This window comes from Styela clava, chromosome 4, assembly GCF_964204865.1.
Source record: "Styela clava chromosome 4, kaStyClav1.hap1.2, whole genome shotgun sequence".
NCBI classification, from domain to species: domain Eukaryota; kingdom Metazoa; phylum Chordata; class Ascidiacea; order Stolidobranchia; family Styelidae; genus Styela; species Styela clava.
The window spans coordinates 5,225,276-5,248,125 of NC_135253.1; the positions used below are offsets into that span (position 1 = coordinate 5,225,276).

The 22,850-nt window shown below is 33.6% G+C and overlaps 1 protein-coding gene across 5 annotated transcripts; it reads right to left on the minus strand.

Annotated features, from left to right (window-relative positions):
- Nucleotides 1–384: 384 nt before the first annotated feature.
- On the minus strand, nucleotides 385–22,294 carry LOC120325995 (ubiquitin carboxyl-terminal hydrolase 28-like). Of its 5 annotated transcripts, none has more exons than XM_078111523.1 (24): nucleotides 22,134–22,294; nucleotides 19,557–19,700; nucleotides 18,523–18,664; nucleotides 15,605–15,716; nucleotides 15,317–15,426; nucleotides 14,449–14,594; nucleotides 13,237–13,371; nucleotides 12,417–12,639; nucleotides 11,770–11,921; nucleotides 10,959–11,086; nucleotides 10,425–10,520; nucleotides 9,846–9,953; nucleotides 9,314–9,513; nucleotides 8,430–8,552; nucleotides 7,668–7,847; nucleotides 6,465–6,595; nucleotides 6,124–6,184; nucleotides 5,597–5,727; nucleotides 5,300–5,395; nucleotides 4,484–4,603; nucleotides 3,745–3,882; nucleotides 3,044–3,265; nucleotides 2,263–2,443; nucleotides 385–1,169 (listed from the first exon to the last, which is right to left on the minus strand). In XM_078111523.1, the coding sequence occupies exons 1-24, from the start codon at nucleotides 22,158–22,160 to the stop codon at nucleotides 991–993; spliced, it is 3,285 nt and encodes a 1,094-aa protein (XP_077967649.1). In that variant the 5' UTR covers nucleotides 22,161–22,294; the 3' UTR covers nucleotides 385–990. The 5 variants fall into 5 exon arrangements, with proteins under 5 accessions (XP_077967649.1, XP_077967648.1, XP_077967650.1 ...); XM_078111522.1 differs by having other exon boundaries at nucleotides 15,317–15,429; XM_078111524.1 differs by lacking the exon at nucleotides 5,300–5,395 and having other exon boundaries at nucleotides 15,317–15,429.
- Between the last annotated feature and the right edge of the window lie 556 nt (nucleotides 22,295–22,850).

Here is a 22,850-nt window from a genome sequence, read left to right on the forward strand (position 1 = left end):
TAATAAATATCTGCATCTCGGTATCGATAATATTACCGCTCGCTTAAAATTCGGACGGTAAAGTTACAAAAGTTGTCCACCAACCCGTAAGAATGAATCCGTACAAAAAAAGAGAACGGGCGGGAATATAGATTACCAACTTCAGGATATCGCCGTCAAAACGATTGTGATGACAAAAACAATCGGCGATTAGGGCGAAATTAACCAGGCAAAAACGCTTTGTTGCCGATTTTTATTTGATTATTTTTTTATTTGATTTTCAAAGAGAGTATCGGCCGACGAAAAAATATTCGTTATTCGGTATTCGTTAAAAATGAAAAACATATTCGATTTTGCCCACCCCTAATAATGAAGACCCTGTATGCCGAGGCAGATACAAAACGATTTGCATAAATATTTTAATTGCAAAAATTTACAAATTGAATTAAAAGCATATTACATTATTTGCAGTGTATTTCTACATATAACTGGGCTGACATATGCTTAGTACAGACCTAAACGCTTAAAGACAGTAACTCACAGTGCATGTCTAAAGACAACCACTCGTCTTGATAATAGTCTTCTGATATAAAACAGATGCTGACTTCCGGGGATTGTGCTGATTCAACACATACCTCCAAAGACTGTAGAGATAGCAGTCGTCATAGTTTACGATTTTTTTGTTATTTTTATAGCAGTAGTAAGCTAATGTTATGATAGGGCGGACTGGTGTAAAAGTGGCCAAATGCTTAAAATTCAAAACTATTTCATTTATAATGGCTGAAATAGTTCGCCAATATATATATATTTCAAGTTTGTAATTGGAAACGAAAAGTTGCAGATGTGAATGATTCTACCTGGTCAATAACAAGAAATACGATGAAACGAAATATTAAAAATGAAATTTCACAACAACGTTTATTAACATCAATTGAAAGAAACTACATGGTCATTGTGGCACTTACGGTAAATCTTTATCAAAGCCAAAATTTTAGAATTAAAATAAATAAATCAGCAGCCTGACTTCTTTTCATTCATCGTTGCAAATGCTGCTTCAAATCGTTTGCATAAATCGTGTGAATTTTCTGGTTTGATGATAGCACCATGAAACGCCATATTTGCAATTTCATCTCTGTTTGGTGGTTCCATTAGTGCTTGAAGAGCACATTCATGTTGTTCTTGCACTCTTCCTGTGTATCGAGAAGGAAAAATGTTTGTAAGTAATGTTTATATATTGGGGGACAGACGTTAGTTTCATCCCACGCATGCTGAAGTGCGGGGATAAGTTCATCAACAATGCACTATGTTAGTGATTGAATATTTTGTTATGAAAATGGCGTTCTGTTATTAGAGTCGACACGTCGTTTACCTATGTATTCATGTTAAATAGCATGTCATTCTAATTGATTATAAACACTGATTTTGTTTTTGGAGCAGATTTTTACTTAATTGTTGCTGTAGGAACTGGAGTTATATATATACCGGTATGTATAAAATCAAAAAGCCTTGAAAAAATGCAACATTTTTGTGGTCAAATTTTTTTTAATCCACAGCCAGTAGCTGTAAATATGATCAAAACCTTGTGCAAGTATTTTTCGAACGGCACTCCTTGTACAAACACATTTATAAAATGCCAATAAATCAAATCATTGTTGTTTATCATAACTTTCGTACATGTTCAAATACAAACTAATTGAATTCTATGTGTTTTTTGTTGAATTATATTATGGAATATTACCTTATAATGCATTCTGAATATATTATCGGTTCTGATAATTTAACATTCACAGGCACAGCATTTTGTTAACAAATATAAAAATGACAAAAATTTTTATATAAGTTTTGCAATATCTGCATCAGTGAATGTTTAATTCTCAATCAGCATTTCATTGCATATGCTTATTTGTCTATAGAATGTTGAATATGTACAAGAATATTGCAAAACTCTTCAACATTACACTCAAATAACAGACTATAATTTACTGCAATAATAGGTACTCCCGTAGTGTGTGTACCAGGTTAGGGTTAGGCCATAATTTTATTCCGATTTTCCTTATTTTAATTCTATTACAAGTTCAGGGACTGTCTGTAATAGCCAAGTGAATATACCCCCTTGTCCATAGGTTTCAGTCCCTGTACACAACCTGATGTAAAGTAGGCATACAGAATTAGTTATTTCCGTATTGGTACACATTCTTCTGGAGCGCCCAAATAATATGATATTTAATGAACCATTCCCCAGACAACTAAAAAGACTAAACAAGCTAACATTACATACAGTACCTGGACTAACATCCAAATCACACCAGTCACTCCTTATTTGTCCAAGCAATGTTGTTCTGTTGGATTTTACTGGAAGAAGATGAATCCATGGTATTAATGATTCAATTAAGATATTAATACCTTCAATTGCAACATCTTCTTCAGCTGAATTTACTTTTGCTATTGCTTCTTGGTGAATTTTCTGAATTGAAAAAATACATACGATTATATTAGACAACTACAATTATTCTATCAGCGAGCGCATTTTCTACTTTTATTTATGTGTTGGAGAACTTGGAATAAAAAAAATGTATCATGACACGAACAAATCTAAATTTACTGTTGACATACTGTTCCACTCGGAACAAACAAGCATTCAAGAGTCAAAGCCTTAGGTTCCGGAGTCGTATTTACAAACTGCTCAGAGTTGGGCAATAATTATACATTATCCAAATTCAAATTCAATTCAAGAGAAACTGTAGGGTAACAGTTTTTTTTAAATCCATTAAGCGACTGGAGAATATATAGTTTGCAATATTGTTATTATACATTTGTGTAAAGTTTTTTTCAGTTCGCGGTATTTTAATATTATCAATTTCAAAAATTATGTAGCTCTCACATATTTCTGACTCGCTGCACGCGGCTCTTATACTAAAAAATTTTGCCCACTCCTGCTATAAGTACTCATTTGAATTGTTGAATTTTTATCTTCAACTTTTTAGGTAATCCCATGGCCTTGCTAAATCATGCTCTTTATTTTTTTTTAAATGCACTCGACAAAATCAAGATATTCCATTCATACCTCTATAGAATATGATATCAACCGTCTAGCAAGTTCCCAGTCTGCAAACAAATCATCTCCCACTGCTTCATCAGCACTTGTACTGATTACGGTATCATTTAATGTTTTTACATTTGCAAAATAAGGTAAAGCATCAGCATATCTTCCGCTGTTATAAAGTTCCATTCCTTGTATTAAACAACAAGTAGCCTTGCAGAAATAGCAGTAATATCTGTTCCATTTCTAAAATTAAAAGTAGAAATTGACAGCCAAAGTGTAGAATACTTCGATATGAATAGACAGGATAGGTCTGTATATACCAGAATAGTCTACCCCAGTGTAAAAACACACATAAAATACAGACAATAACTTGTGAGCATTTTGTAGAAATTAGCAATATGTGTAAATAATTTTCTTGATAATTTCCATTGCAGTCCCAGCGCATGCCAAGTCATGGTTTTATGCTTGCCAATCATCGTAATAGACATTAGTCATTTTTAACTCATCCAACATTTTACTCAGCAAATGAGGAAGCTCAGTAAACGAACCAACTCAATTGATTATTAACTGGAAAGTTTGGAAGGACGCAATAACATTGCAATAATTTTAATAAATAAATTGAAACCACTATTTAACCACTAAATAAATTGAAACCATTAAAAAACTATATTATGTAATGAATGTAATTCTACTCGAGTTTGATAAATTTGGTCGACTCCTACCTGGTAATCACTGTCATTTTTATCTTCAGGTGACAACATCCTCAATTTTTCTTTGGCACATTTCATGATTTCTGTAGATCTATTATCATAACTCATTTCGTCGTCTGCAAATTGTTCAAGTAATGCTCGTTCAATGATCTGAAATGATAAAATGTTTTTTATGAGTATATTTTAGCCTCAGCTTTTATGTGAGGGAAGCCAAGCTGGTAATATTATGGTATGGTAGGAATGTCATGAGAACCTATTGTAAACACAATCTGTGAATGATTTGATGAGAAGCTATTTTTTTGAATTCAGGTAATCATTTTTGTGAAATTGTAAGTGATCTTGGGATTTGAGAGTCTTGCTGCGCCCCCGTGAAATGTATTTCTGTGACGCTTGCTTGAAAAGGTCTGACACAGTCAGGGTGTGTAGAAACTATAAAATAATCTCAAATCCCAAAGTCTGGTGATCTTTACCCTTGCTACAACATCCATGCATAGTACCCACCCGGCCACCCATACAAATCCACCAATGCAAAACACAGAGGATAGGTAGTTAGTTAGTACCGTAGTTAGTCTTGCTCAGACACTTTAAAACTATATTAGGATATGTCAATTTTGATGTATGATGATTTTGTTATAAAATAAAGTCTATGTACAATGAAATCACAGGTAGAACTATTCAGTTATTTCTCTACAGTACCGTCTATAACTTTTTATCAAGTAAAAGTTTGAAAGAGAATAATATCAATGCTCACCTTTCTTGGTGCCTTGTTCCTGAACATATATATAACTATATGTTGAAGACGAACATCCATATCAGTCCTTGTATCTAATCGCTCTATCTTTCGAAGTCTATCCCATTCATGTTTCAAAACCTGTAAGAATATTTAAATAGAAAATTTTGAAGCAAATCTCAATCAAATAAAGGAGGTTTCGAACGAATCTGTTTGAAATTAATCATACTTAATGTTTCAAGTCCATAATTCCTGGGATAATTTAAAAGCTTAATATAAAAACTATCATTCTGACATGACATGAGCAAACTAACCCCCGCAGGCCAAATCCGGCCCGCTGGGTAATTCAATCTGGCCTGTCTGATGCTGCCACAACCAAACAATAACCAAATTTTGATGATTTAGCTAGAAAATTGCTCAAAGAATTTGTTGAGATTGCGATTAAATTTGGTTTTGGCTCAAGGATTATTGTTTTCCACTTTTGATTTTGTAACACCATAAATATTTTTTATAAAATGAAACTTTTTAGGTCACACTGACATGGCCTGTCTGTCAAGGTAGGCAAAATATTTGGCCCCTGGTGCAAAAACTACCCCTGGTCTAAACCGAAATGTTTTTCATTCAAGTAAATTTTTGAGATCTGTGACAAATATAAAAATAATCAATACACAACACACACTCGAGCAAGATTTGTTTGCTAAGTGAATAAATATTCTTCAAAAGTAGGCCGTGCTTTCATGTACCAAATCCTGACTGATATAATGAAAAGCAGTGAGGAAATGAAGTGAAAGAGAAAAGGAGTGTTTCCAATCGGTAATCACACAAGTGAGTATCTACCTCAAGAAGAGCAGCTTCTGGACCTTTCATGTTGAATGTGTCAGTAGCAGATGCAATAGCCAGCATACTAGTTTGGTGAGTGAGATTATGAATTTCCTACAAGAAAAGAGAAGGAAAGATGCCAACTTATCACATGGTGGATAGATAGATAAAGAATAATTGTTCGTAGAATTACAGAGAAAGATGAAAGAAATACTGAAGCTCAAAACAAAAAAAAGACTGATAGATAGAATAGTTACATGAGGTATGACTTTGAAAATGAACACAACCATCTTAGGGCTATATGATTAAACTTACCATATCGAAAAAGTCTTTTATGTTGACATCATCTTTATAGTCTTGACAAACTTGTTGGATTGCCTTTTTACAAGCTTCTACATGCCATGACGACATAGAATCTTTGTTCGAAGAGTCGGCTTGGGTTATTCCTGAACAACAAAAATCCCATTAATTTGTGAATGTTAGTATGGAATTGCACTGATTTGAACAATGTGAATCGGATGTGCTCTGTACCATTAGAAATACATTATTTGCATATTTTCTAATTATACATGATTTCTCACACATTTACGGTAACCATTTCTCTCTGTGAGTAAATCAAGGAAAAAGCTTCCTAGTGCACATATCTGAGATGCCAGTAGGCTCCACACCTCAGCCTCAACTCGCATTATTGTCTTGCAGCCCTGGGACAACGCCAGATAACTCTCCAGTTTTTCGGTTCAACGGTCTCGCACAAGATGGCGTAGAATATGTGACTCAATATATATATGAATGTTCATGGTAGTATATATTTTCAGATTGGTAAGTTTTCTATGGTAGCATACCATTAGGTTTCTCTTGGACATCCATTGATGTTGCTTGTGCATCAGAAATGTCCTGTTGTCCCTAAAGAAAAAAAGTTTATTTGAACTACATCAGAGATTAATATTAATGACTGCTATTTCAGAAAATTCCAGTGAAATTTGGCATTGAAACTCAAATAACACTTAAATGACTAATTTTTCAAAAGCGGAGCATTGTAAATCAATCTTCATCTGCTGATTTTAGCTGCAGATGACAGTATGGTTGCATATGCAAAAGTTGCTGACTTGGAAACTGGAATCAAATTGAAAAATGTTGACAGCCAGGAATCAAGTTCTTTTTACAGGGCTCAAATCACTCTTACAGTTAATGAAAGTATTTTAGCTTGTTCCAAATCCCACTCTTCCATTTCGTTTGCAAATTCTGTATTGTGTTTTTCAATTAGTTCTTGCAATTCAGTATGAGCTGATAACACTTTTTCTCCGTTGGGTGTACCTGGCACAAAAATGTTCATTTAAGCTCATTACAAAAAATAAATTTGTTTTGAGGAATAAAGTTTTGTAAAAATCTACTTCTAAAAAAACTACTCTACAAGGTTGTCTTGGGATAGGATATAACAAGGTTTCAAATTTTTTTTATTCCAGGGAAAGGAAAGTCGATAAGATGGGTTAACCATATGGTGAGCCATGGGCATTAATTCAGCTACCAGTCTGTGTCAAGTATGGGAATAGTTAACCAGTTTTTCATTTCAGATGCATAGACGAAGCCGTAACAAACTAGGGGTTATGTGACCCAACCCAATGTGGCTAGTCCAGCAATCCTTTCGCAATTAATTTTTCCCAATGTGATTCCAACCTGTCAAGGCTGTCAGCCAAGATATACAGAGGTGTGTTGGCAAGTGAGTTCCAAGTGTTTAACACAGTGTTAAAACTATCTAGCCAGTTTGCAATTCAATCTACATTTTGTGATGTCATAACCACATAATATTCACAGAGTTTAAATATAAATATTGTCTAAAATAGGTAGAGTCAACAAATTGGGAAAAAACACAATGATTTTTTAATGGGAAGTTGCTTAAAAACAAGTCGCAGGCCAGATGCATGTCATCGTTTTGAAAGTTCTTATTTGGAATAATTATGATATATTTGGATGCCTACATATTTCGAGTTAGCGTTCGAGTTTACAAATTAATCTAGAATAGAAGCTTTGAGTCAAGTCAAGTTTATTTTTTTCAACCAGTAACTAAAAAAACAATAGAACACAGAAAATACAAAAAATATGAAAAGTACAGTTTTACTAGGGAATGAAAAACATGGGCAATCATAGCTACTTATCAACACTGACACCCAAAGTTCAAATTTCTAATTTGAAAAATTAAGATTTTAAAGTTAGGAAACTACTTTTTTTAGATGGTGAGTACCGTACGAATCATTAATCTAACATCGCTTAATAGAGATAGTTAATTCTCAAAATAGCATTAAAGAGTTGAAACACCAACGGCTAGAGGGGAAATTTCCCAATAACTGGCGAATATTTTATGTACCGGTAATAACATACAGCAACTTACCCATCAACAATTCTTCTTTATTCTTATCAATATACATTAAACAATAAGCACTGGTAGATCCCATTCCTCCTCCTATTGAATCTTGAACTAATTCATCCCAATTTGATTCCCTTACATCAGTATCGTTGAATTTCAACCATTTTGATTTTTGATAATCTCGAACATAGGCCCAGTAATGACCTAGAAATACAAATGACAAAATTATAACATTACTATTGGAGTGGTATCTTATATTCTAAGTGCATTAATGAAAAAACTGCAGGCAATAGCAAATTCACAGTGTTCTTGAGGACAGTGTAATACATTTGTTAACAACAAAAGTAGCTGCTGAAGTACAGGATGACCCATGAATTTCTTAATTCTTGTACCAAAAAAAAACAATTTTAACACTTGAACTTCTTTCTGTTCATGTACGTTTACACCCAAATATTCTATTGTGGTGATTTTGTGAGTGCAAAACGTTAGAGACTACACGCAGATAAAACAGATATGATATTTTAAAAATTAGTGGTTATACACTCAATAGTAGAAACAATAATAAGGATTATTGCATAGAACATTATAAGCCGATCACATTTATAGCAAGATTACTAACACAATATTTATCATTCTCGGACGACTATATCATACATACATACAACTTTAGCCCCGATACAGTTGATACACAACAAAAAAATATTTGTAAATTTCCAACAAAACAGAAATCCAAAAATTGATTTTAGTTTATTAGGCCTATTGAATTACATACGCCGCTATGCTCACCTGCAACTGCATAACCTTGATGCACCAAAACTGCATGTAAACTATAAGGATGTTGTTTAAGAGCTGGATCATCGTACATTGACTCAATCCTTTTCTGAATGTCATTGATGTCATCTCGAAGAACTAAAGAAAAAAGGCATTCAAAAACCATAGATATAAAACATTAAAAAAAAAAATATGCAAATTTAAAAAAAGTTTCATTTCTTTGTTCAATACTAGACTACTCTAGCAATCACCAATATATGTACCGGTAATGATACTGATTCTTTTTTCGGCATAGTGTACAAAATTTATTAATATAAACTCACAAAAATAATACATAGATCACATATGCAACCTATTAACAGCATGGTAGTCTTTCTTTGTGCAATTCTTATTCATACATTTAACTCAGGAAAAATGCCTTGTACAATCAGCCATTGATCACACGATATGTAAAGAGTTACTATTTTTCTTTGGATTGGGACCAGTATCTTTTTGGTTCTGCATTTATTACACTTTGGGTGGGTGAGTGGGGGGCATTGGATTCGAAGTAAAGATGTGCAACACGTAACGCCAACACAGTTAAGTATGCAAACCCCCCTTGTCAAATTTCATTCTTTCTGTTATTTACACTTTACCTTGTTGTCTAGCACATTGAATACCCCATGTACAAACCAAATTGATTACTCCATATTCTATTTGTATGGGTGACACAAAAAATACACAAAAAACAAAAAGATGTTCGGAAATTGAAATTAAACAATGAGACCATCACCCAATCAAGCTTGGTGTCATATAAGACTTATCAAATTATCTCGTTAAACAATTACACTCCTGTTTGTACAAATGCATTTTGTGAAATGCAAACAAAATCTAGTTGATATATACCAGCTCCAACAAACCTTCCTTTTCCCTCTCGAGTTCTTCGAGCCATGTTTTCAAACAATGTTCCACTACAGATGCATTAGCAATTTTTTTGTCATTATTACTGACTTCTTCAATATGCTGCGGTTCGGTCACATGATCACCCGACCCATCGTCAATGTGTTCTGCAGTTGACGATTGATCCGTTGACGAGTTTCTGCTCCTTTTGTTCAAATGGCTAAAAAAAATATATACTTCAATTCTATTTTCGATAAAACGTTTTTATGAGCGCTTCACATCTTTACCCTGAACTAGGCTTTGAACAAGCATGAACTGATTATGTGAGCGGCTACTGATATTGGAAGGATAGAAATCTTTTTTCTGTGATTCCGTCATCATCCAAATTCATACATTAGGGACGACTATCTGATCAACCATTCTCTTAACTAACCTGGCTTGGTAATCTCATATTTAGTCATTGTTCGCTATATCATATAGGCCAATGATTTTGCCTTCTTCTCATCAAAAATAGATATAAAAAAATCTATATTTCTAAAAAAATAGATTTACCTTTTATTTTTGGCATAGAGTTTTCTCTTTGAAGCAGCAAATTCTGTGCAGCATCTCAAAACGTCTTGAATAGAATAACTTTTTTCACCAAGCATCATTTTTCTCCTCCTGTTATAATTTGATCAAGAAAAATAATGGTATAAATGTTAGAATGATAACATTGATAGAATATAGAATTGGAAAATCCAGTAATCGAGATTCGAGGCAAACAAAATTCAAGTTTAGCTACCAGGAATTTCATTGTTAACTGACATATGTGTGAATCATTAAAGCTTATTTAATGCAATCTGACATATTTGACACAAGGACATAGCTCTTTTGCTGCTTGGTTCTTCCCCCTGTGCCCTTTCAGTTTTTGCTCAGGACCTGCGACCTTGCTCTGAGCAAACTTTAGAATAAAAAATTACAAACAAATTGATTGCATATTCCATGAGTAAATGCATATGTTTGTACTGATCCCTTCAATACAGTAACTTGTTAATTGAAATCTAGTCCATCTGTCATTGGCTATCTGAGAAGACAAACCAAAAAGTATTATTTCTATCAAGCAATAAATATCTTGCAACCAGCTAGACTTACTTTTTCAATTCTTCCTTCATGGAATGAAGTTGACGTAGGAGTTCCGAACATTGATCTCTACATTGGCGTGTTCGTTCAGCGTTCAATTCCATGTACCTAAGAACAGTTCGAATAGATTTACTCGAAATCTCGAATTACAAACTTGAATATCGGTGACCAGAAATCTATTTGGACATTTGAAGTTAAAATTCTGAACACAAAGATACATTTACAGAGAAGCATAAAATCATGCGCAGTTCGTCAACTATGCAGAAATGGGAAAATATTTCAAGTTGGAATTCTGTACAGTCGATCTCACCCGGGGGGTGTATTTAAATTGATGACGGGTATAGTCTTTCCCGCGGCCTTATCTTGAGCAAAGAAATGAAATTCCTCACATAAAATAATTTCATAAATCAAATCTTAGAAAAACTCCAAATATGGATTATGATAAGAAAATGAAATACCTAACATAAAATAAGCCATTAATCAAATCTCAGAAAAACCCCAAATATGGATTATAATGAGAAAATAAATAAAAATAGAACAACATACCGGTCCATGTACAGAATATTAGGAAAATCAAATCCACTGTGAATTTTCTCAGGAGCTTTTGAATGTTGATTGTAGTGAAAACGAGATAGTTCGAATATTAACACTGGTGGCAATTTTGTAAACCAATGCTGACAAAGAAACATTGAATTCAATTAGTAAAATCAACACCACTATTATTTCTGTAGTTGTCTATAACTAAGCAATACATATGTAAGCTAACATTGACAAATAGGTACTTGAATTATAAGCAGCTCTGTACTTATAAGAATAATCTTTTACACAGCGCATATTCACACTCCAAACAAGGCCTATACCACATCGATATTTAATAACCATATGTAAGGCCAGTAAGGGGCGACCAATATTCGGGAGTGACAAAGTTAGTCAAACGCTAACCACCAAGCCATCGATGAAGCCAAAAAAATTAAGAATTAAATAAGATTGTGACAAAGTCATTGAAATAAGAGGGTATTTATTCTATATTAAAAACCAGGTTTCTATTTTTCCTAATACACATATTTATCCCTTGTAAGTTTTATTGCAGAATTTTAAAGCAAGACGCATCAATTGTGCCAAGGGAAAAAAAATAGGATCGACTAAACATAACCAATCAAAAAGGCAAGGCTGTTTAGCGTGTAGTCAGAAAAGAAACAAATTCAACTAAAGACTCCAGTTCTTAACGCCTAAATTTTCGGGTGATACAATTTTTTAGCTTCTGCTGACAGCTTCAGCTCTTGCTTCAATTATAGATAATTAAAAAAATTAGAATCCAGCATCAGCTCAAAGTCATAATACTTATAACCGAACAAACCTCTTGTCCGATATGATTTCTTTCACCAATGCTTGATGAATCATGATGCATACGATCTCGTGTTGTAAATTCCAGGCTATCATGCAGGTTACTGACACCATCAACATACAGTGGAAATAAACCAAACTTTTGAGGTTTTGTGAAGCTGTTACCTGTAATGAGAAGCATACAATGATATATCACCATTTCATTATTGTAACGGTACAATATCACCATGAAAACCTACAGAAAAATATAAAAAGTACCGGTAAATAATTTTGATTCTCGAATATATTTCTAAGGAATATGTCAAAAAATTAGGTGAAAACCAATTACCTATTACAATTTTGATTCCCAAAATTTTTTATAATATCTACAGACTTGATTATCAGAATAAATACTTGATCGAAAAGTTGAATGATATATGATATTTTGCAGAGACACAATGTGGAAACAAATCAAGATACTCCCAATTCATATAGAATATTCTCTTATTTATTACTGGTACATATACTTATACAGTACCAATATAAAATATTCAATATTTTTTTTTTCTGTAGATGTGATTGGATTAACTATCACATATCATATATAGATTACAGTTTAAAATATTCTAAATGAAATGATCATAGATTGCACATGATTTTATGATGAAATTCCTAGCATACCATTATTTATTCCATGAGCCTTGTATTCCCCATAAAAAAGTTCAACCATTGGATTACAATTATTTTGGGGTTGCCCCCCTGTTGCATGAGTTGCTTCTTCCGCTTGGTCAACCTCCATAGATGATGTTTCCTCTTGTATAGCAGATGAAGATGTTTCATTCTTATGTGCTAAAGCATCTTCAAGCCAATCTAATAATTTGTGCGTAAATTCACTCACGTCTTGCTAAAATTGAAAAATATATTCCATGTTAAATCAAATTTAAACCAATGTGGAATGAATTGATAAGAATTTAGGAAGAAAACATTGAGGACATGACAAGGACATTGACATAAAAATTTTAAAAAAAATTTCTTTAATTTGATTTAAAATTATTTGATACACTTAGGTATAAATAATACAATTACACAGAGAAGTAATGATTCATTTTAAATTTGGCAAATACTGTACAGTGATTACGCTGAAAAATCGATTTATTTACTAAACCAAAATGATTTTCCTATAAAGGCCTTAAAGGGCATAAGGAACATGTGATTATATTTATACCAGGGTTTCTCGAACTGGGCCATTGGCTCCTCTAGGGGGCCACGAGGCTTTTCAATGGGGAAAAGACTTTCATTAGGTTCCATTCATGAAGACCATAATTAATATAAAATAAATTGATTGTGATTCGTCAGAAAATATGTTAACGACAAACTAGTTATTTTCATCGAAGAGCAGGGGGGCACAAGAGTTGAGGGTCTTCGGAAGAGAGGCATGGGTCATAAAAGTTTGACAACCACTGATACAAACACTAAATCAGACAGCGAGCAATAAACTTACCTGTTGACTGTTTTCATCAAATCCAGATTTTAACAATAAAACACAATTACTTGGATCAATAAAACTTTGATTTGATCCAATAAGAAGTGCAAAGAGCTTCTTCAATTCTTCCATGAAACAAACATTTCTATATCTCTAAAATGAAAAAATATATATATATATAAAGCAGGGAATTGTTACCCAAAATAATATGGCTTCAAAAGCCATATTATATACAAACCCAATATATATATATGAAGCATATACTGTTACCAAATATAGGATAGGATTTATATATGAGGAGCCATGGCCTCTTGTTAATTACCATTCCATGTCGGGTATGGGATTAATTAGTTATTTGTTTTTCGGAAGCACAGACTCAATGGTGGAGGCAGCCGTAACCGACCAGCAGTTACGTGAACCACCCTACAACAGAGTCTAGCAATCTTCTTACACGTAACCATCCCTGCATGGGATTTTAACCAGTGAACCCACGCAGAGTAATCAGAGGTGCGGTGGCAAGCGTATTCCTAACGCTTAGCACAATGAATCACACCGCCGCGCCTGGCTTTAACAACAATATTCAAAAAATCAAATGATCTTAATTAAATTATTTATTCACTAAAGTTATATCACCCACATAAAAATAAGGTTTGCCAAATTTTCGAAGCACAAGTTTGGCATACCACAGCTCAAATAACTCGACTATATTTATCACCATATTGAAATAACTCAGACTGTGGGTACTAAGAATAAGAGACTACAAAGAGATCGGGTACAGGTATTCCCAATAAAAATTTAAGAGACTGAAGCACAAAAAGAGACTTGGAAAACAGGAGTAGTAGCAATGGTACTATCAATCATTAAAACTTTATGGGGACTTGACATTCACTGTAGGCTTCAAATTCAGGGACAGATATTTGGAAAGAGGGAGAGCAATAAATTACATCAAAGAAATAAAAATGAATATTTTGGTCTAACCAATTTCCATGTTGATATTTTGAAAAAGTTTTATTTAGAAATATTACAAAGAAATATGGGCTATCTAAACAGGTATCATACCATAGTTTTAAGCAATATACACCAAAGTAAAAAAAGTTGCAGAATATTGAAATGAAAAATTTATTTTTTCTCATTTTCTCAAAGTAGCATTTTCAAGTTTCACCTGTTTGGGTTATAGCCCTCTTTTTGTAGATTACTCTCCTTTTGAAAGTGAAATAATGCTTTACTTACCGCTGAGTCAGGTGATGGCAATTCAGATGAGGATTGATAATGAAGTACCAGGTTTCGAAATATAGGTAAATTGAATAGTGACTGAATAACTGCACTAAACCAACATGTATTTCCAACGTTTTTTAATCCAGCTGGCCATTCTGGTGCTTAAATAAAAAAAATTGTATGATTAGAATAGCAACAAAACTTGGAATATATTAAGTATATTACTGTATATAGACATCAGAAAAGTTTTTATGTTATGCAAGTTAAAAAATTAAGGCTCAAATTTAGAAATTATTGCTAATGGGAATAAGTCTATTGAGCAATTACTTATTTGCTTCAAAAATGTAAGTGTCTGCATTATCAATACTAATCAGTAATCAGTATAACAGAGATGGGATATATGTTCAATACGTTACTGACCTAAAACACGGTTGTGCAACATGTACCCATCACTAGTATATTAGCAATTTGGGACTGCTAGTTATACTAGCACAGTAGACATGAAAATTAAATAACAAAATATAGTTTTTTTCATTTTCAAATAAGCTAAAAGCAAGCCAAACGTTTCAAAAAGAAGCCACCTGGATAAAAAAAATAAATTCTTAACAATAGAAAAAAATGGCTAAAACTAGTATATGTCAGAAACATAACATTGACCATTGCTTGGTCCATGACCTAATATACCTCAATGAGTAACAAAAATTTTGAGAAATTAAAATCAGACAATCGACAATATATTTTTGCTGCATCTCAATAAATTGGAAGGACATTTCCAGTTATAACTAATGATACAGCAGTATTTTTTCCTAAATAAAAAACATTTCAGAAATGTCAGTTTTATTAGGATAGATGCAAAGATGAATAACTAATAAAAAAAACTCACATTTTCTTCTTCTCTTTGATGGATCAGAAGTGGACTTCAAACCTTTCATGTTGCTTGGAGGAATTGTATTTGACAAATTTACTCCACTGGTTGAAGGGACATCTTTGGAACTACTGGGGAATGAAATATAAATTACTTATCAAGGGATGTCCAAATATATTGAATCGATGCAAATTACATACATTTGATATTTGAAAAATTATCAATTTTAAATACTGGTTACCGTATGCTCCTATGAGTAACCAGAAGAAGACATGGAATTAAAAAATAAAATCACGATGAACATACCCTGATGCTGTTGATTCTAACGTTCCACTACACTCCATGCTTAATTTTATGGCTCTCTGTAGTTCAGCATCTTCGGAGTTAAGAATTGATCCCGTCAAATCAATAACTGGATCTAAAAAACAAATTTTCAAAAAATCAATTAAATTCTTGGCTAACATACCTAAACGCCAGGAAAGGTTTCATCGATCCACTGCTTGTTACATTTTGTTAGGGTTTAGATAAGCGGTGTGCAAACTAGGCCTGCGGGCCAATTGCAGCCCACAAGGAAAAATTGTGAAGCCCGCAGAAAAGTGCCAATTTTGAAGGGTGTGCGGCCCGCGAAGCGAATCAGGTATATGCGAGTATTTCCAATCCCTTTGCGTTGCAAAGCCTATACCAATTTAAATTTTGCTTTTGATGCTTTTGACATTACAATGACCCAACAGCTAGCTTGGGCAAAGCGAACATCGCATATCATTAGATTAATAACCAAAATTTTTGAGCCTGCAACTACTGGAAAGTGGAAAGCCGATGTTGCGCATCCCTAGTTTAGATAGAGCATGATCCATTTATATGCCAGGTGTCAGTTTTGACTTCTCAGTTCTCACCATACATTACATAACTATTGGGTCATGGCATATGTCCCAAACCACGCAGTTCACGCATCTGTCTGAAGTCAAAGGCTAAACATTAAAAGTCATCTTAATGGCTTTTTTGTTCAATAGGTATAAATATGAAATCTATCATAATCGCATTACAATTCAAGTATAGAATCAAACCATGATCAAAATTACTAAAAATCATATTCAACTTCTGAATTGAAATTTAAAAGAAAATGTAATTTTCCAGGACTTGATTTAGGATTAATCATTACAAAATTGTTTGAGAACTTGTTCAACAGTATAAGAAACACTTGATATATGAATACCTTTCTCGATGGTCACACCAGGTATGAAATCCTCAACAGATCTCTGCACAACGTCAGCTGATGACATTTCTCACTTCTACCTCCTGACTAACACTTTCAGACTAATATTCAATAAATAGGACTGCTGAAATTGCCAAACTAAATTAATGTTATGAACAATTTATTGGATACAACTGTAAAAAGTGATAAAGTAAATTTACAAAAAACATGAATTAAATATAAATAAATATTTATGATAAAACTCATTTATCCTGTTCACAGGATTCATTTACGGTTTAGGCAGTACATTATTTATAGCCTATCTAAAGTTACCCTTTTCTTAAACAGTCAAATACATGTAAGCTTTCAGCAAATTTCATAAGGAAATGTACAAATAATCATTCTTTTACTTATTTACTAAACTGTAAAATGGAAAAATTTCTGTTTATAATATTATTAATAATAGTTATCATCTTTTCTATACTTCTTATCATCGTACATACGCAAGCATATTGCGCCAGTAAATCAGTCTCTACCAAACCAAACTGCTCTATCTATATTCTGACAGTACTGAGTAATGACGCAGAAGCGGCGCATTCCTTTAGTGAGGTAAGGAATTAAATTCAGAAACAATTCCCATGTGTCTCAAATTGACTTTTTACAAAGCAGATATGCTGCAATCTCATGACAGACTACGTATGACATCACAAACAGAGAACAATTGTTGTTATCCTTCAAATTGTAGGCTACTATTTCTCTGATCAAATATAAGCTATAATGTCTTTCATATCTAAACATGTTTAAAATATCTATTTTTTTTAGAAGAAAAATAAATAAATGACAAATTTTACTTTGACATAATGACGTTTCCATCAAAATAAATAATCTAATTCAACTTAGAAAGGGGTTAACTTAATTATATGAATTTTATGAAGATTTAACAAAATTATTTAATTTAAAACCCAATTCTTGAACATCACTCGATTTAATGCCAAAAAAAATTAGAGCTGAAAATACAACAATAAGTTTGTATCAATATAAAATGACGAAATTTGAGACTACTATAAATATAACTTCTATTGCAAACCATGTGACCTCCAACCCCTAAACTTGAAATCGAATGATTATTTTCTCTACATAGACCAGGAATTACTTCAGCTAGCAGAAGACATCTTTGAAGGTGCTGAATTTTTCACTTTCTCACCCTGGAACATTTTATATGAGGTAACAAAAATCTCACTCCTTGATAATTCCAGCTGCCTACTTCACAATTTATTTAGCCAAGTTATTACTTATCACACTAAAGAGCCTTGTGTTATCATTATTATATTTAGGACAGTGGATATAATTATTGTGTTGGAGATGGTGAATGAAATAAAATTAATAGACTTCAAAATTGTTTGTTGATAGGAATACATATATATTGCTTCTGTCAATGACTTGAAAATATCACCACAAAAAAATTCACTAGTTAGGCAACACATATGCACTAAAACGTCTATGTGTGTTAAAATTCACATGTTTATCCTGAGGGAGTTCTTGATCATATGGCGATAAAATTGGATTGGAATATGGAAAATGAATTAATTATCCCAATTGTTTAATAAATCACAATGTGAAGCAAGTATTTACTTCTATACATATTTAACGAAATTATTATATATTAATTATTATTATAAAATCATTTAGCATACGGTAAATGGAAATTGGTTAAAGACAGATAATAGGCTATGTCCTCCAATCATGAATAGATAAAATACACTGTGAGAAGGTTTACAATTTTATTATTATTCAATTTTATAAGGAATTTTTTTTCATTCTAATGAGAATTATACCTACAAAGTTTCAAGTTTATGACACAATATTATTAAAAACAGACCATATTTTCTGAAATTTCATAGATAGTAAACAGAGTCAAATGGAAATACTTTGGGTCAAGTGTTATCTATTGATGAATTGAGCCATGCTATACTTGGAGATAGAATTGGAACAATAATTGATTGAGATAACTCAGAAGTATCATTCTACTCACTTCCTCCAACTCCACCAGTTTTGAGTGAGTTTCTATTCGAATTCATGCCTGTGCTATTGAAGTCCATGGGTGTTTGTGTGAGTGCTGCTACTCCAGGTCCTTTATGGCGATTCAGAGATCGACCAGTTAAATCCGGCATGTTCTGTGGCATAAAAAATGAATTTTGCATTGGTGTTGTAAACTTGTAACATTATCATACCGCATGGTCGAGTGGTTAATACAACTTTATGAAGCATTATGAGCAAGTATTTTATTGTTTTAATGTAGTCTTCAAAACGCCATTTGAGTGATGGTCTCTAGTGGCTACTATTGAGTAAATCTCAGACACAGTTGCTTGGACCATGAACTAAAGGTCAGATTCCATCCCCTTATGAAAAATGGGTGCTCCAGAAGTATGTGTACCAATATGGAGGTAACGAATTTTGTTTGCTTATTGTACATCAAGTTGTGTTCACTTGGCTAACACAAACAGTCCTCGGACTTGTAATAAAAATAAAATAAGGAAAATCAGAATAAAATTATGGCCTAACCATAAACTGGTACACATACTACGGGATTATCAAAAAATGTAACAACTGGGTAGGGTTTGACAGTAATGGAGAGTCAAAGTTGAGCATGTTTCTATTGATACTGTGGTCCGAGCTGTGGTTGGAAATTTGGACTCTCAATGGTGATGATTTCCAACATTAACTCCAAAGACAATATATTTTAAGGAATTAAATAATGCCAATACAGAGAAGTATTTGATAGGCTATCAATTTTTTTTTTCAGAGTTGAGGGCTGAAGTTTAAGTACAAAATTTATTCAACCAACCTGAAGTCGAAGTCAATTTTTTTGGTCTAAAGAGAAGGGGGCTATAGTCGTTTTTGAAGTGGCTTTAAGTCTGGTGTAAATGTTTCTAAACTTAGCAGCCAGAAGTTAGATCAATGTTACAAGAAATTTCAAACCTGGTGACTTCCTACAATTGCATTGCATTATGGGGTTAAAGAGTAAAACATCCATTTATTAATTGAAAGAATGTATAAAATACTCACTGAATTCAATTCAGAGTAATAATTGTTGATATATTCTACACCTTTCGCAATATCTCCCCTACACGCATGATATGCTTTAGAAAGCAAGCCAATATTCTTTTCCCCAGTCAATTCTTTCAGTTGGTTGAAAAATGTTGTCCGTTTCTAAAACAATAATGAACAACGTTATCGTTATTAATTTATTCAAGAAGATTGGCAACGGAAAACATCAAGGTTAGTGTGAAGGAGGTAAAATTATGTTTCCATTTTATTATTGTATTTAGACAAGATATCAGAGTCCTGGGAATCACGATATAACCAGCGACGGTATAAGTTTGTATAGGATAAATATTCCTTGAATATATATTCATTAATTATGATCAAGGAATAGTTTGAATAGTATTGAATGAGGTATCCTAACAAAGTAATCCGATTATGTCCTATACAAAGCTAGGATATGATGAGATAAAATTATTCGAGAAGACAAGACCCCATGACTGCATGAGATTAATACCAGTAATATTGAGTTATGATATAATTTTAAAAAACTCATAACTCAGCACATAAACATCTGGGTAATGAAGTTTGTCATATCGCATTACAGCATTACAGGCCAGAATGAGGACAAACCAGCATTCTGGACTGCCACTTCAGCATTTGGTTCTGTCACTTGCTGACTCTAAATGCTTGCTCACACATAGATTCATTTATTTCTGATTTAACAGGTTGGCAGTGTGGCGCGTTGTGCTAAGCCAGGGGTCACCAAACTTTTTTGACCGCGGGCCGGGTATGACTCAAATTGTGTTGAAACGGGCCGGATGAATATTTTTGTCAATGCAATACAATAAATTCACAAAAGTTGGGAATATCGCAGAACATAGATCGAGAACAACCTAGGAAAACAAATTAACAAGATTTCTATATCTAGACAACTATCCTGAGGGTAGCTGTTATCAAAACGTTGCTGTCATGAATTAGAAATGTTACAAAATCCGCGGCAAAAAATGTACGCATCACGTCTACCGTTACGCCGTGTTGAAATACCGCTCATAAAAACGACTGCCTGCTGTAGCTTGGAATTCTATGAAATTTTGACATAATTTAGATAAAATAAACAACTATTATCTGGTATTTGAATTTTTTCAATAGCGCATAAATTTCCCAACATTCGACGCTTTTAAAAATTACGCTCCAGTTATACGTAGTGCAAATAATGATATTGTCTACGGACACCAATACAATTTATATGGACGTGTGTATTTCTTGTCTAACTTGATACTTACCAATTTTTATGAAGTTCGTACAATCAGAACATCGTTAATTATTACCCACAATGAACCACTGTCAAACTATCATGCACAACTCCAGCGTTTATTTGCGACGATCTTTCGGCGGTGTCAATGACCGTTGCCAGAATAAAATCCTGAAATAGTCTCAATATACCATAGATGTGACGCACATCGAAAGATTAGTGATTGATATGTGTTATTTTTCCATATTTAGTTCAGTTCTTATCAAAAAAGTAATAGGATCCTTATGGAAAAAATTGGCTGTCGGGCGGTACTAAAATTCCGATATCTCCGTTATTTCTTGACTGTTTATTCCAAACTTGGTATTGTTTTCTATTTTTACTCAAATCTTTCCACTGGAGCAGTTTTTATTTAAATCGGATGAACTTCAATTTTTTTGTAACATACCTACATGAATATCCGCATTAAAGCGGTACAAAAGTTAGTGTGGCTTTTGAAATTGGAGCAGTACGCGAGGGATTACAGTACTGTTAGCACAAAATGCACATTCGACGTTTATTTTAGCACGAAAAACAAACAGTTTCGTCGAAAGCAAGCGCCACGAGTGTACAAGTGTATCGCAGAAAACGTTACGTACTGGTAGCATTCAAAGTCGCAAAAACGAAGTTTTGTTTACAACCACGACTGAAAATCTGTCAGAGTGACAAAAGTGTCTGAGCGGATGCGGAAAGGCCTATTATTACGTCACTTTTCTGCATCTTGCCGATTGGCCAATGTTACAAAATAAACAAGGACGACGATGCTCGTGAAAATCTTCCTTGGAAAAAATTTAGCCATTTTTGCGTGTTATTGCGGACCGGATAAAATGACGCCGCGGGCCGGATAAAATGACGTCGCGGGCCGGATCCGGCCCGCGGGCCGTAGTTTGGTGACCCCTGTGCTAAGCGATAGGAATACGCACAGCACCGACCTTTGATTACTATAAATGGGTTCGCAGGCTCGAATCCCATGTGCAAGAGGATTGCTGGACTCCTCCACGCCCTACTGCCCCACAGCCCCAAGATGGTTCCTGTAATCCAGAAACCGCAGGTTAGTTACGGTACCTACCGCCTTCCCCCACCATTAAGTCCATGCATCTGAAAACAAATAACTGGCTAACTAATCCCATACCGTACGTACACAACGTGAACTGTCAACCGGACGAGGAAGTGGTTCGCCATATGCAGATACAGAGATAGGCTATGACTGTATGATTATCCCCGGGATAAATATGCAAATCCTATCTTATTCTAGCAGTTTACAACATCGCTAATTGGAAGATTGGCGAATAACTTGAATAAAATCATACTTTTTCTTCCTCTGGTGCGTTAGTCATAACCGGAACTTAGAAGTCTTCAAAATTGACACCATTCCTCTCAGCACACACACTACTGCACTACCGCTCAAAAAACCCTATCCCTTGGTCGTGCTTGGGCTGCATCCGAGCTGCAAGGCGTCAGATCGATTCAGGACTTCGAAGTGGTGCCGGAGCCAGTTAGAAAAAATTGATTTTCAAAAATTTTGTTTCAGTCTTTATATTTATGTTGCAGGAAAAGAAAAAAATTGACAGGGATAATTTATGTTTATCGTTTTAATCGTTTGAGATTCTGAATTGTACTAAAGCATAACTGGTCGACGGATAGGAGAACTTTTCATTTTCCTTAGTCATAAAAATGTGTAGTATGTGTAGCGTATTTACATTTCAGTAATATATAATTTAAAGGGTGGTTCGACAAAAGTTTGATAATTTCCGGGTTAGAAAAATAACACAATGTTACACTATAATTTTAATATTGTTAAAGATTTATATCTATTAAGGACATACTTCGTATATTTTTCGTATTTTAGATATATATACTTGTCCTCATTCAACTTACCAATTGTATGATGATAACAGGTTATTGGACACGTTTAGTGGCCATAACGATCGTTTCAATATTATGTTGTTGTTGTTGTTGTTGTTGTTGTCGTTCTTTGACACGTTTTTAAAAAGTCGCTTTTCTCTTCGAATACTGGACCAATTGCT